This window comes from Staurois parvus, unplaced genomic scaffold, assembly GCF_062004578.1.
Source record: "Staurois parvus isolate SC_StPar_1 unplaced genomic scaffold, SC_StPar_1.0 ptg002798l, whole genome shotgun sequence".
In the NCBI taxonomy this organism is placed as follows: Eukaryota; Metazoa; Chordata; class Amphibia; order Anura; family Ranidae; genus Staurois; species Staurois parvus.
The window spans coordinates 90001-104400 of NW_028320594.1; the positions used below are offsets into that span (position 1 = coordinate 90001).

At 38.5% G+C, this 14400-nt stretch overlaps 1 protein-coding gene across 1 annotated transcript in view; it reads right to left on the bottom strand.

Annotated features, from left to right (window-relative positions):
• The window catches only part of LOC149429110 (SH3 domain-binding protein 1-like), a 52931-nt gene extending 45632 nt beyond the window's left edge, over positions 1-7299 (bottom strand). The window contains exons 1-3 of the mRNA XM_089666719.1: positions 7185-7299; positions 1054-1158; positions 898-974 (exon numbers count right to left, since the gene is read on the bottom strand). Of these exons, the coding sequence (XP_089522845.1) occupies positions 898-974; positions 1054-1092 (116 nt within the window). The 5' untranslated portion in view covers positions 1093-1158; positions 7185-7299. The remainder of the gene's footprint in view (positions 1-897; positions 975-1053; positions 1159-7184) is intronic.
• Positions 7300-14400: the final 7101 nt, after the last annotated feature.

Below are 14400 nucleotides of genomic sequence, written 5' to 3' on the forward strand. Positions count from 1 at the left end.
GATGTAAACGGGCCAAAAATGGATATAAACTGATATAAACAGATAAAAAACGGATGTAGACGAATATAAACTGATAAAAAAAGGATGTAAACAGATATAAGCAGATAAAAAACAGATGTAAATGGATATAAACAGATAAAAACTGATGTAAATGGATATAAACAGATAAAATGGATGTAAATGGATATGAACAGATAACAAACCAGATGTAAACAACAAACGGATGTAAACGGATGTAAACGGACATAAACGGATGAAAAACAGATCTCAACTAATGTAAAATGGCCAAAAATGGATGCAAACAGACATAAATGGATGTCAACAGATGTAAACCAATGTAAACGGCCTAAAAACGGATGTAAACGGGCATAAATGGATGTCAACGGATGTAAATGGGCCAAAAATGTCTGTAAACGGACATAAACATGAATTTCAACAGATGTAAACGGCCCACAAATGGATGAAAACGGACATAAACGGATCAAAAACAGATGTAAACCAATGTAAACGGACCAAAAACGGATGTAAACGGACATAAATTGATGTCAATGGATGTAAACGAATATAAATGGATGCCAAACTGATGTAAACAGACATAAACATATGAAAACCGCATGTAAACCAATGTAAACGGACCAAAAACAGATGTAAATGGACATAAATGGATGTCAACTAATGTAAACGGGCCAAAAACGGACATAAATGGATGTAAACCAATTTAAACGTTCGGTTCCACAGTGAGTATAACCAGCGCGCCTTCCTGCATCTACACTTTGTAAAGGTTCGTTCTACAGACCCCCCACGGCATACAGATAATCCACAAACCGAACCTCGACAACCAGAAATCTGCCGCTAATCATGGAGTGGCTACAATCGCCCAGCCGTGACCTCACTCACCGCAGACCGGACTCGCTCTCCATTTCCTTCAGACAGTCCGCCATGGCCATAGAGAGAGACATCAAGGCGAGCTTCTTCTGCAAAGACAAATCACCATCGTCACCCCGGAGTCCCTTCATCTGTTCTACAGACAATGACGTTGTCACCAATCCTCACCAGTCTCTTGTCCATGTCGGAGCTGAGTGGTCCCTGCATGCAGCTCGCCAGCCGCTTCCCTACAAGGTGGGCCGCTCTCTTCACCACCTCCACCTGCTGGTCTGCCTGAGAGGAAGAAGAGAGATACAAAGTATCAGAACTGCCAATCCGCCCAGCACATCCCGTGCCACGCTCACATCGCTGCACTGACACCAGAGAACAATGGGGAATCAAAGGAACATAGCCAGTCTCGCAGTGCTTGGGGCTCTGTCTGCATGGAGTTTGTCCGCTTTGTGTTTGTCTGGGTTTCCATTCATAAATCGTAACTTACATGAACTGAAATCTAACCACAATGGCCCATAGAGTGTGTGACTGTGGGGGAGGGGGCATTAGAGTGTCAGCTCCTCTGGTACAGAGACTGATGTGACTGGCTCAGTGTTCTCTGTACAGCACTGCGGTATATGTCAGAGCTATATAAAATGTACTGAGCATGTATCCCCCTTCACAGCACCAGCACACTGCCTGTACTGAGCACGCATCCCCCTTCACAGCACCAGCGTGCTGCCTGTACTGAGCACGCATCCCCCTTCCACAGCACCAGCACACTGCCTGTACTGAGCACGCATCCCCCTTCACAGCACCAGCACACTGCCTGTACTGAGCAGGCATCCCCCTTCCACAGCACCAGCACACTGCCTGTACTGAGCACGCATCCCCCTTCACAGCACCAGCACACTGCCTGTACTGAGCACGCATCCCCTTTCACAGCACCGGCACACTGCCTGTACTGAGCACGCATCCCCCTTCACAGCATCAGCACACTTCCTGTACTGAGCACGCATCCCCCTTCACAGCACCAGCACACTGCCTGTACTGAGCACGCATCCCCCTTCATAGCACCAGCACACTGCCTGTACTGAGCATGCACCCCCCTTCACAGCAGCACACTGCCTGTACTGAGCATGCATCCCCCTTCCACAGCACCAGCACACTGCCTGTACTGAGCATGCATCCCCCTTCACAGCACCAGCACACTGCCTGTACTGAGCACGCATCCCCCTTCACAGCATCAGCACACTGCCTGTACTGAGCACGCATCCCCCTTCACAGCATCAGCACACTGCCTGTACTGAGCACGCATCCCCCTTCACAGCATCAGCACACTGCCTGTACTGAGCATGCATCCCCCTTCACAGCATCAGCACACTGCCTGTACTGAGCACGCATCCCCATTCACAGCACCAGCACACTGCCTGTACTGAGCATGCATCCCCCTTCACAGCACCAGCACACTGCCTGTACTGAGCACGCATCCCCCTTCATAGCACCAGCACACTACCTGTACTGAGCATGCATCCCCCTTCACAGCAGCACACTGCCTGTATTGAATGAATGCTCAAGCACAGCACCAGCACACTGCCCATACTGCCCTTATGTCCCTCAAGCAGTGCAGCAAAGCACATGCCTTAACCCAGAATCCTGGGAAGATTTGATCCTGCCAGAAATGTGCACGTCGGGGTGGCTCCAAGGAGACCATCCACGGCAAAGGAGCCACATTTCAGGAGGAAACTCCACAAACCTGACTATAAAGTCTCACAATGATGGAAAGACTGCAAGATAAAGGTTCAGGAACCAACGATGGTGCAAATTGTGCTTCAACATGGAGTCTCTGCCATACAGTCATGGCCAAGAATCTTGTCCCCCCCCAGGAATTCCTGTCAGATGATGCGCCACTTCGCCCAGAAAATCGCTACAATGACAAATGTTTCGGCATTCTCGTGTTTATGTCTTTGGTTTGTATTGCTGACACAAAAAAGTGGAGAAACAAAAAGCCAAATCTGACACATTCCACGCCAAACCCCAAAAATGGATGAAATGATTGGCACCCTCAATGTAATATTTGGTCGCACACCCCTTGGAAAAAATACCTGAAATCCATGGCTTCCTGGAACCATCAATGAATTTCCTCCACCTCTACTGGAATTTCAGAGCGCTCTTCTTCCTCCAACTGCTCCAGGTCTCTCAGATTGGAAGGGTTCCTCCTCCCAACTGATGTTCTGAGATCTCTCCACAGGAGCTCTATGGGATGGAGATCTGGACTCATTCCTGGCCAGTTCAGTCCTCTCCAGCGTTTTGTCTGACAACATTTCTGGGGGCTTTTTGCCGTGTGCTTTGGGTCATTGTCCTGCTGGAAGACCCATGACCTCTGATGGAGACCCAACTTTCTGACACCGGGCCCTACATTGCACCCCAGAATTCTTTGGTGGTCTTCAGATTTCATAATGCCATGCTCATGGTCGAGACCTCCAGTGCCTGAAGCAGCAAAGCCACCCCAAAATCATCAGTGACCCCCACCATGTGTGACTGGAGGGACTGTAAGTGACCCCCCACCATGTGTGACTTGAGGGACTGTAAGTGACCCTCCACCATGTGTGACTTGTGGGACTGGATTCTTTACTTTGAAGGCCTCATTGCTTTTCCTGAAATCAGTAGAATGATGGACTTTACCAAAAAGCTGCCATTTTGTTCCGTCTCTCCACAGCATCTTCTCCCAGAAGGACCTTGGCTTCCTCAGGCAAAGTTCTGGCAAAATCCAATCTGGCTTCCATTATGTTTCTGTGTCAGCGGTGAGGTCCTCCTGGGTCTCCTCTCATATTTCTGTGTCAGCACTGGGGTCCTCCTGGGTCTCCTACCATATTTCTGTGTCAGCAGTGGGGTCCTCCTTGGTCTCCTACCATATTTCTGTGTCAGCAGTGGAGTCCTCCTGGGTCTCCTCCCATATTTCTGTGTCAGCAGTGGGGTCCTCCTGGATCTCCTCCCATATTTTTGTGTCAGCAGTGGGATCCTCCTTGGTCTCCCACCATATTTCTGTGTCAGCAGTGGGGTCCTCCTGGGTCTCCTCCCATATTTCTGTGTCAGCAGTGGGGTCCTCCTGGGTCTCCTACCATATTTCTGTGTCAGCAGTGGGGTTCTCCAGGGTCTCCCACCATATTTCTGTGTCAGCAGTGGGGTCCTCCTTGGTCTCCTACCATATTTCTGTGTCAGCAGTGGGGTCCTCCTTGGTCTCCTACCATATTTCTGTGTCAGCAGTGGGGTCCTCCTGGATCTCCTCCCATATTTTTGTGTCAGCAGTGGGGTCCTCCTGGGTCTCCCACCATATTTCTGTGTCAGCAGTGGGGTCCACCTGAGTCTCCTACCATAGCGTCCCTGTGCCTGAAGGTCAGCTTGGATTTGTCTGGAAGTTGACTGTAAGTGACCCTCCACCATGTGTGACTTGTGGGACTGGATTCTTTACTTTGAAGGCCTCATTGCTTTTCCTGAAATCAGTAGAATGATGGACTTTACCAAAAAGCTGCCATTTTGTTCCGTCTCTCCACAGCATCTTCTCCCAGAAGGACCTTGGCTTCCTCAGGCAAAGTTCTGGCAAAATCCAATCTGGCTTCCATTATGTTTCTGTGTCAGCGGTGAGGTCCTCCTGGGTCTCCTCTCATATTTCTGTGTCAGCACTGGGGTCCTCCTGGGTCTCCTACCATATTTCTGTGTCAGCAGTGGGGTCCTCCTTGGTCTCCTACCATATTTCTGTGTCAGCAGTGGAGTCCTCCTGGGTCTCCTCCCATATTTCTGTGTCAGCAGTGGGGTCCTCCTGGATCTCCTCCCATATTTTTGTGTCAGCAGTGGGATCCTCCTTGGTCTCCCACCATATTTCTGTGTCAGCAGTGGGGTCCTCCTGGGTCTCCTCCCATATTTCTGTGTCAGCAGTGGGGTCCTCCTGGGTCTCCTACCATATTTCTGTGTCAGCAGTGGGGTTCTCCAGGGTCTCCCACCATATTTCTGTGTCAGCAGTGGGGTCCTCCTTGGTCTCCTACCATATTTCTGTGTCAGCAGTGGGGTCCTCCTTGGTCTCCTACCATATTTCTGTGTCAGCAGTGGGGTCCTCCTGGATCTCCTCCCATATTTTTGTGTCAGCAGTGGGGTCCTCCTGGGTCTCCCACCATATTTCTGTGTCAGCAGTGGGGTCCTCCTGAGTCTCCTACCATAGCGTCCCTGTGCCTGAAGGTCAGCTTGGATTTGTCTGGAAGTTGACGGAGGTTCTTCATCCACCATTCCAACAATCCTTTGTTCCAATCTTTGATCAAGTTTTTCTCTTTCCTCCACGTCCAAGGAGATTAGCTCCAGTGCCACGGGTTGGAAACATCTTGACAATGTGGCGCACAGTGGACACAAGAACATTACGATCTCTGGAGATGGGACTTGTCACCTTGAGATTGTCCATGCTTCTCCACCATTTTTGTTCTCCAATCCTCAGTCAATTCCTTGCTGCTCTTCCTCTCCTCCATGCTCCATGTGGCACACAGAGACACCCAACAGAAAGGTGGAGGCCACTTTCCACCAATGTCCCCGGTTGTCGGTGTGAGTTCTATGTTGTCAGCTCCTGGTCATGGATACGGGGGGGTCTAATGACAAATTACTGGAGCGTCACACACTTGGAATGCCATTATTTCTTACAATTTTTAGAAGGTGCCGAAAAATGTTGTCTGCTCTAGTTTTTGGGTGGAATGCATCAGATTTGGCTTTTGGTTTCTCCACGTTTTTTTCAAACTCATTGATGGTTCCAGGAAGCCATGGATTTCAGTTATTTTTTTCCAAGGGGTGTGCCACCAAATATTATGCAGGCCATAGATGGGTCAAAAATCGGCCGATTTTCGCACCGTTAGTTGGTTAATTGGTCGGCCGTTTTTCGAAGGAAGAAGAAGGAAGAAGAAGGAAGAGAAGAAGAAGAAGGAAAAAGGAAGAAAAAGAAGAAGGAAGAAGAAGAAGGAAGAAGAAGGAAGAAGAAGAAGAGGGAAGAAGAAGAAGGAAGAAGAAGAGGAAGAAGGAAGAGGAAGAAGAAGGAAGAAGAAGAAGAAGAAGGAAGAAGAAGGAAAAAAAAGAAGAAGAAGAAGGAGAAGAAGAAGGAGTAAGAAGAAGGAAGAAGAAAGAAGAAGCAGAAGAAGGAAGAAGAAGAAGAAGAAGGAAGAAGAAGGAAAAAGAAGAAGAAGAAGAAGGAGAAGAAGAAGGAAGAAGAAGAGGAAGGAGAAGAAGAAGAAGGAAGAAGGAAGAAGAAGAGGAAGGAAGAAGGAAGAAGAAGAAGAAGAAGAAGAGGAAGGAAGAAGACGAAGAAGAAGAAGAAGAAGGAAGAAGAAGAAGGAAGAAGAAGACGGAAGAAGGAAGAGAAAGAGGAAGAAGAAGGAAGCAGAAGAAGATGGAAGTAGGAAGAAGAAGAGGAAGAAGAAGAAGGAAGAGGGAAGAAGAAGAGGAAGAAGAAGGAAGAAGAAGAAGGAAGAAGAAGAAAGAAGGAAGAAGAAGCAGGAAGAAGAAGAAGAAGGAAGAAGATAATGGAAGAAGGAAGAAGCAGGAAGAAGAAGAAGGAAGAAGTAGAAGAAGAAGGAAGAAGGAAGAAGCAGGAAGAAGAAGAAGGAAGAAGTAGAAGAAGAAGGAAGAAGAAGAAGGAAGAAGAAGAATTCCAATCTGCTATTATATTTGACATGAAAAAGTATTGCGGTTGCAACAATGTATCCATTTGTATCTGAATAAAACCATCTGTATCTGAAATGGATACAAATGGATACATTGTTGCAACCGCAATACTTTTTCATGTCAAATATAATAGCGGAGCTCTCTGCAGGGAAAGAAGTAAAAATGCGATTTATTTTACTGTTGGTGGTAACGTTGGCCTATTGAACGACCAATTTTTGTTTTTTTTTTAAACGGCCGGTTTTTGACCCGTCTATGGCCTGCATTACATGGAGTGTGCCAATAATTTTGTCCATTTTTGGAGGTTTTGGGTGGAATGCATCAGATTTGGCTTTTGGTTTCTCCACGTTTTTGTGCCAACAATACAAACCAAAGAAATAACCAGGAGAATGCCGAAACATTTGTCGTTGCGACAGTTTTCTGGGCGACGTGCTGAGTTATCTGACAGAAATGCAGGGGGGACAAGATTTGTGGCCATGACTGTATCTGCCAGAAGCCCCCCCCCCCCATTGTGGTGCTGGGGGGATGGGCAGGTACATCAGGAGGCACTCCCACCCTCGGCTCCAGGTTAGTGACAACATGAACACCTCCATCAGACAATTATATTATCATTGACATCATCTGGAATTATCGCTCACCAGAAGTAACTCTTCAGGCAATAGGTCTGTGACGTCGTTCGATCTGAAAATAGAATGGCATTTGTCAGGGTGCGGTACTGGCCACGCAGTTCTTTACCGACTAGAAACCGACAGAATCAGAATCCACAGACACCACAATGAACAGCAGCATCCTTCAACCAAACTCGGATTTTATTCACAATAAAAAAAAAGGAAAAAAATTTTTTTTTTACTTTCTCCTATAAAACATATCTAATAAAATAATTTAAAAAAATGCTATAAATTTCATTTCGGATATTATTTTGTTATTAGATCTGTTTTATAGCAGAAAGTAAAAAATATTACTATTATTATAATAATATAATATATATTTATATAATTATAATATTATTGTATTATTTTGTTTTTTTCAACATTTTTTTCGTTTGTTTATAAAATAAAAATCCACCAACAAAAAAAATGTTAAAAAATGCTATAAATTTCATTTGGGGTATTTTGTTATTATATATGTTTTATAGCAGAATGTAAAAAATATTGTTTTGTTTTTTTTCAACATTTTTTATTTGATTGCGTATAAAATAAAAATCCAACAAAAGAAAACTGTTAAAAAAAGTTATAAATTTAATTTCAGATATTTTTTTGCTAATAGATATGTTTTATAGCAGAAAGTAAAAAATATTGTTTTGGGTTTTTTTTTCAACATTTTTTATTTTTTTTGTTTATAAAATAAAATTCCACAAACAAAAGAAAACTGTTAAAAAAAATGCTATAAATTTAATTTCGGGTATTATTTTGTTATTAGATATGTTTTAGAGCAGAAAGTAAAAAATATTGTTTTGGGGGTTTTTTTCAACTTTTTTTTATTTTTTTGTTTGTTTAATAAATAAAATTCCATCAAGAAAATGGCATTTGTGTTAAAAAAAATGCTATAAATTTAATTTGGGGTATTATTTTGTTATTAGATATGTTTTATAGCAGAAAATAAAAAATATTGTTTTGGGTTTTGTTTTCAATATTTTCTATATTTTTTTTTTTTTTTAAATAAAAATCCGCCAACAAAAGAAAACTGTTAAAAAAATGCTATAAATTTCATTTTGGATATTATTTTGTTATTAGATCTGTTTTATAGCAGAAAGTAAAAAATATTACTATTATTATTAATAATATAATATATATAATATATATTTATATAATTATAATATTTAGTATTATTTTGTTTTTTAACATTTTTTTTGTTTGTTTGTTTATAAAATAAAAATCCACCAACAAAAGAAAACTGTTAAAAAATGCTATAAATTTCATTTGGGGTATTATTTTGTTTTATGTTTTATAGCAGAATGTAAAAAATATTGTTTTGGTTTTTTTCAACATTTTTTATTTGATTGTGTATAAAATACAAATCCACCAACAAAAGAAAACTGTTAAAAAAAGCCATAAATTTAATTTGGGGTATTATTTTGTTATTAGATATGTTTTATAGCAGAATGTAAAAAATATTGTTTTGGGGTTTTTTTCAACATTTTTTAATTTTTTGGTTTGTTTATAGAAAAAAAATTCCACCAAGAAAACTGTATTTGTGTTAAAAAAAATGCTATAAATTTCATTTGGGGGTATTATTTTGTTTTTAGATATGTTTTATAGCAGAAAATAAAAAATATTGTTTTGGGTTTTGTTTTCAATATTTTCTATATTTTTTTTTTTTTATAAAATAAAAATCCGCCAACAAAAGAAAACTGTTAAAAAAATGCTGTAAATTTCATTTCGGATATTATTTTGTTATTAGATCTGTTTTATAGCAGAAAGTAAAAAATATTACTATTATTATAATAATATAATATATATTTATATAATTATAATATTATTGTATTATTTTGTTTTTTTCAACATTTTTTTCGTTTGTTTATAAAATAAAAATCCACCAACAAAAAAAATGTTAAAAAATGCTATAAATTTCATTTGGGGTATTTTGTTATTATATATGTTTTATAGCAGAATGTAAAAAATATTGTTTTGTCTTTTTTCAACATTTTTTATTTGATTGCGTATAAAATAAAAATCCAACAAAAGAAAACTGTTAAAAAAAGTTATAAATTTAATTTCAGATATTTTTTTGCTAATAGATATGTTTTATAGCAGAAAGTAAAAAATATTGTTTTGGGTTTTTTTTTCAACATTTTTTATTTTTTTTGTTTATAAAATAAAATTCCACAAACAAAAGAAAACTGTTAAAAAAAATGCTATAAATTTAATTTCGGGTATTATTTTGTTATTAGATATGTTTTAGAGCAGAAAGTAAAAAATATTGTTTTGGGGGTTTTTTTCAACTTTTTTTTATTTTTTTGTTTGTTTAATAAATAAAATTCCATCAAGAAAATGGCATTTGTGTTAAAAAAAATGCTATAAATTTAATTTGGGGTATTATTTTGTTATTAGATATGTTTTATAGCAGAAAATAAAAAATATTGTTTTGGGTTTTGTTTTCAATATTTTCTATATTTTTTTTTTTTTTAAATAAAAATCCGCCAACAAAAGAAAACTGTTAAAAAAATGCTATAAATTTCATTTTGGATATTATTTTGTTATTAGATCTGTTTTATAGCAGAAAGTAAAAAATATTACTATTATTATTAATAATATAATATATATAATATATATTTATATAATTATAATATTTAGTATTATTTTGTTTTTTAACATTTTTTTTGTTTGTTTGTTTATAAAATAAAAATCCACCAACAAAAGAAAACTGTTAAAAAATGCTATAAATTTCATTTGGGGTATTATTTTGTTTTATGTTTTATAGCAGAATGTAAAAAATATTGTTTTGGTTTTTTTCAACATTTTTTATTTGATTGTGTATAAAATACAAATCCACCAACAAAAGAAAACTGTTAAAAAAAGCCATAAATTTAATTTGGGGTATTATTTTGTTATTAGATATGTTTTATAGCAGAATGTAAAAAATATTGTTTTGGGGTTTTTTTCAACATTTTTTAATTTTTTGGTTTGTTTATAGAAAAAAAATTCCACCAAGAAAACTGTATTTGTGTTAAAAAAAATGCTATAAATTTCATTTGGGGTATTATTTTGTTTTTAGATATGTTTTATAGCAGAAAATAAAAAATATTGTTTTGGGTTTTGTTTTCAATATTTTCTATATTTTTTTTTTTTTATAAAATAAAAATCCGCCAACAAAAGAAAACTGTTAAAAAATGCTATAAATTTCATTTTGGATATTATTTTGTTATTAGATCTGTTTTATAGCAGAAAGTAAAAAATATTACTATTATTATAATAATATAATATATATTTATATAATTATAATATTATTGTATTATTTTGTTTTTTTCAACATTTTTTTCGTTTGTTTATAAAATAAAAATCCACCAACAAAAATGTTAAAAAATGCTATAAATTTCATTTGGGGTATTTTGTTATTATATATGTTTTATAGCAGAATGTAAAAAATATTGTTTTGTTTTTTTTCAACATTTTTTATTTGATTGCGTATAAAATAAAAATCCAACAAAAGAAAACTGTTAAAAAAAGTTATAAATTTAATTTCAGATATTATTTTGCTATTAGATATGTTTTATAGCAGAAAGTAAAAAATATTGTTTTGGGTTTTTTTTTCAACATTTTTTATTTTTTTTGTTTATAAAATAAAATTCCACAAACAAAAGAAAACTGTTAAAAAATGCTATAAATTTAATTTCGGGTATTATTTTGTTATTAGATATGTTTTAGAGCAGAAAGTAAAAAATATTGTTTTGGGGTTTTTTTCAACTTTTTTTATTTTTTTGTTTGTTTAAAAAATAAAATTCCATCAAGAAAATGGCATTTGTGTTAAAAAAAAATGCTATAAATTTAATTTGGGGTATTATTTTGTTATTAGATATGTTTTATAACAGAAAATAAAAAATATTGTTTTAGGTTTTGTTTTCAATATTTTCTATATATTTTTTTTTTTATAAAATAAAAATCCGCCAACAAAAGAAAACTGTTAAAAAAATGCTATAAATTTCATTGAATATTATTTTGTTATTAGATCTGTTTTATAGCAGAAAGTAAAAAATATTACTATTAATATTAATAATATAATATATATAATATATATTTATATAATTATAATATTTAGTATTATTTTGTTTTTTAACATTTTTTTTGTTTGTTTATAAAATAAAAATCCACCAACAAAAGAAAACTGTTAAAAAATGCTATAAATTTAATTTGGGGTATTATTTTGTTTTATGTTTTATAGCAGAATGTAAAAAATATTGTTTTGGTTTTTTTCAACATTTTTTATTTGATTGTGTATAAAATACAAATCCACCAACAAAAGAAAACTGTTAAAAAAAGCCATAAATTTAATTTGGGGTATTATTTTGTTATTAGATATGTTTTATAGCAGAATGTAAAAAATATTGTTTTGGGGTTTTTTTTCAACATTTTTTTATTTTTTTGTTTGTTTATAAAAAAAATTCCACCAAGAAAACTGTATTTGTGTTAAAAAAAATGCTATAAATTTCATTTGGGGGTATTATTTTGTTATTAGATATGTTTTATAGCAGAAAATAAAAAATATTGTTTTGGGGTTTTTTTCTTTCAATATTTTCTATTTTTTTTTGTTTATAAAATAAAAATCCGCCAACAAGAGAAAACTGTTAAAAAAATGCTATAAATTTCATTTGGGGGTATTATTTTGTTATTAGATATGTTTTACAGCAGAAAGTAAAAAAATATTGTTTTTTGGGGTTTTTTTACATTTTTTTTTTTGTTTGTTTATAAAAAAAAAAATCCACCATTAAGATTTATAGCATTTTTTTAATAGTTTTCTTTCATTTGGGGTATTATTTTGTTATTAGATATGTTTTATAGCAGAAAGTAAAAAATATTGTTTTATTTTTTCAATATTTATGATTTTTTTTTTTGTTTATAAAATAATAATCCACCAACAAAAGAAAACTGTATGCTATAAATTGCATTTAGGGGTAACACAAATACAGTTTTCTTTTGTTGGTGGATTATTATTTTATAAACAAAAAAAAATATAATAAATATTGAAAAAATAAAACAAAATTGTTTACTTTCTGCTATAAAACATATCTAATAACAAAATAATACCCCAAATGAAATTTTTAGCATTTTTTTTTAACACAAATACAGTTTTCTGTTGTTGGTGGATTCTGATTTTATAAACAACAAAAAAAAACTATTTTTTTCACTTTCTGCTATAAAACATATTTAATAACAAAATAATAATAAAAAAAAAAGATCTTTCCGGACGGATGTGACACCTTCCTGTGGGACTCTCATCCATTCACATTTTTGGACTTACTGTATGACTGAGCATGAGAGTCTGTATCTGGTAAATGGGAGGAAGGTGCCATGGTTCAGGCACCGCCCCCTCTCTGTACACCCAGGTTCAGGCTCCGCCCCCTCTCTGTACACCCCAGGTTCAGGCACCACCCCCTCTCTGTACACCCCAGGTTCAGGCACCGCCCCCTCTCTGTACACCCCAGGTTCAGGCTCCACCCCCTCTCTGTACACCCCAGGTTCAGGCTCCGCCCCCTCTGTACACTCCAGGTTCAGGCACCGCCCCCTCTCTGTACAGCCCAGGTTCAGGCATCGCCCCCTCTCTGTACACCCCAGGTTCAGGCTCCGCCCCCTCTCTGTACACCCCCGGTCCAGGCACCGCCCCCTCTCTGTATAGCCCAGGTTCAGGCACCACCCCTCTCTGTACACATGCTGCACATCCACCAATCATTGATGGAATGGAGTGCCATAAAAGTCGCTCGGGTTCCAGTTGTCGCTTCCGCTGCCAACACCATAAAGGAATAAAGCCGGCCGGTTGGTCAGAGTACACGTGTGATAAATGATGGAGGAGGGGAGGGAGACCAGAGAACCTCCATTCCCCGAGGACAGTCACTGCACACCATACCCAGCACAGCGTACACGCCACATACCATACCCAGCACAGCGTACACGCCACATACCATACCCAGCACAGTGTACACGCCACATACCATACCCAGCACAGTGTACACACCATACCCAGCACAGTGTACACGGCACACACCATACCCGGCACAGCGTACACGGCACATACCATACCCAGCACAGCGTACATGCCACATACCATACCCAGCACAGTGTACACGGCACACACCATACCCAGCACAGCGTACACGCCACATACCATACCCAGCACAGTGTACACGCCATATCCAGCACAGCGTACACGCCACATACCATACCCAGCACAGTGTACACGGCACACACCATACCCAGCACAGCGTACACGCCACATACCAAACCCAGCACAGCGTACACGCCACATACCATACCCAGCACAGTGTACACACCACGCACCATACCCAGCACAGTGTACACACCATACCCAGCACAGCGTACACACACCATACCCAGCACAGCGTACACGCCACATACCATACCCAGCACAGTGTACACACCTCGCACCATACCCAGCACAGTGTACACACCATACCCAGCACAGCGTACACGCCACACACCATACCCAGCACAGCGTACACGCCACACACCATACCCAGCACAGTGCACACACCATACCCAGCACAGCGTACACGGCACGCGCCATACCCGGCACAGCGTACACGGCACACGCCATACCCGGCACAGTGTACACGCCACACGCCATACCCGGCACAGTGTACACGGCACACACCATACCCGGCACAGTGTACACGGCACACACCATACCCGGCACAGTGTACACCCCACACACCATACCCGGCACAGTGTACACGGCACACACCATACCCAGCACAGTGTACACGGCACATATCATACCCAGCACAGTGTACACGGCACATACCATACCCAGCACAGTGTACACGGCACATACCATACCCAGCACAGTGTACACACCACACACCATACCCAGCACAGTGTACACGGCACATACCATACCCAGCACAGTGTACACGGCACATACCATACCCAGCACAGTGTACACGGCACACACCATACCCAGCACAGTGTACACGGCACATATCATACCCAGCACAGTGTACACGGCACATACCATACCCAGCACAGTGTACACGGCACATACCATACCCAGCACAGTGTACACGGCACACACCATACCCAGCACAGTGTACACGGCACACACCATACCCAGCACAGTGTACACGGCACATATCATACCCAGCACAGTGTACACGGCACACACCATACCCAGCACAGTGTACAC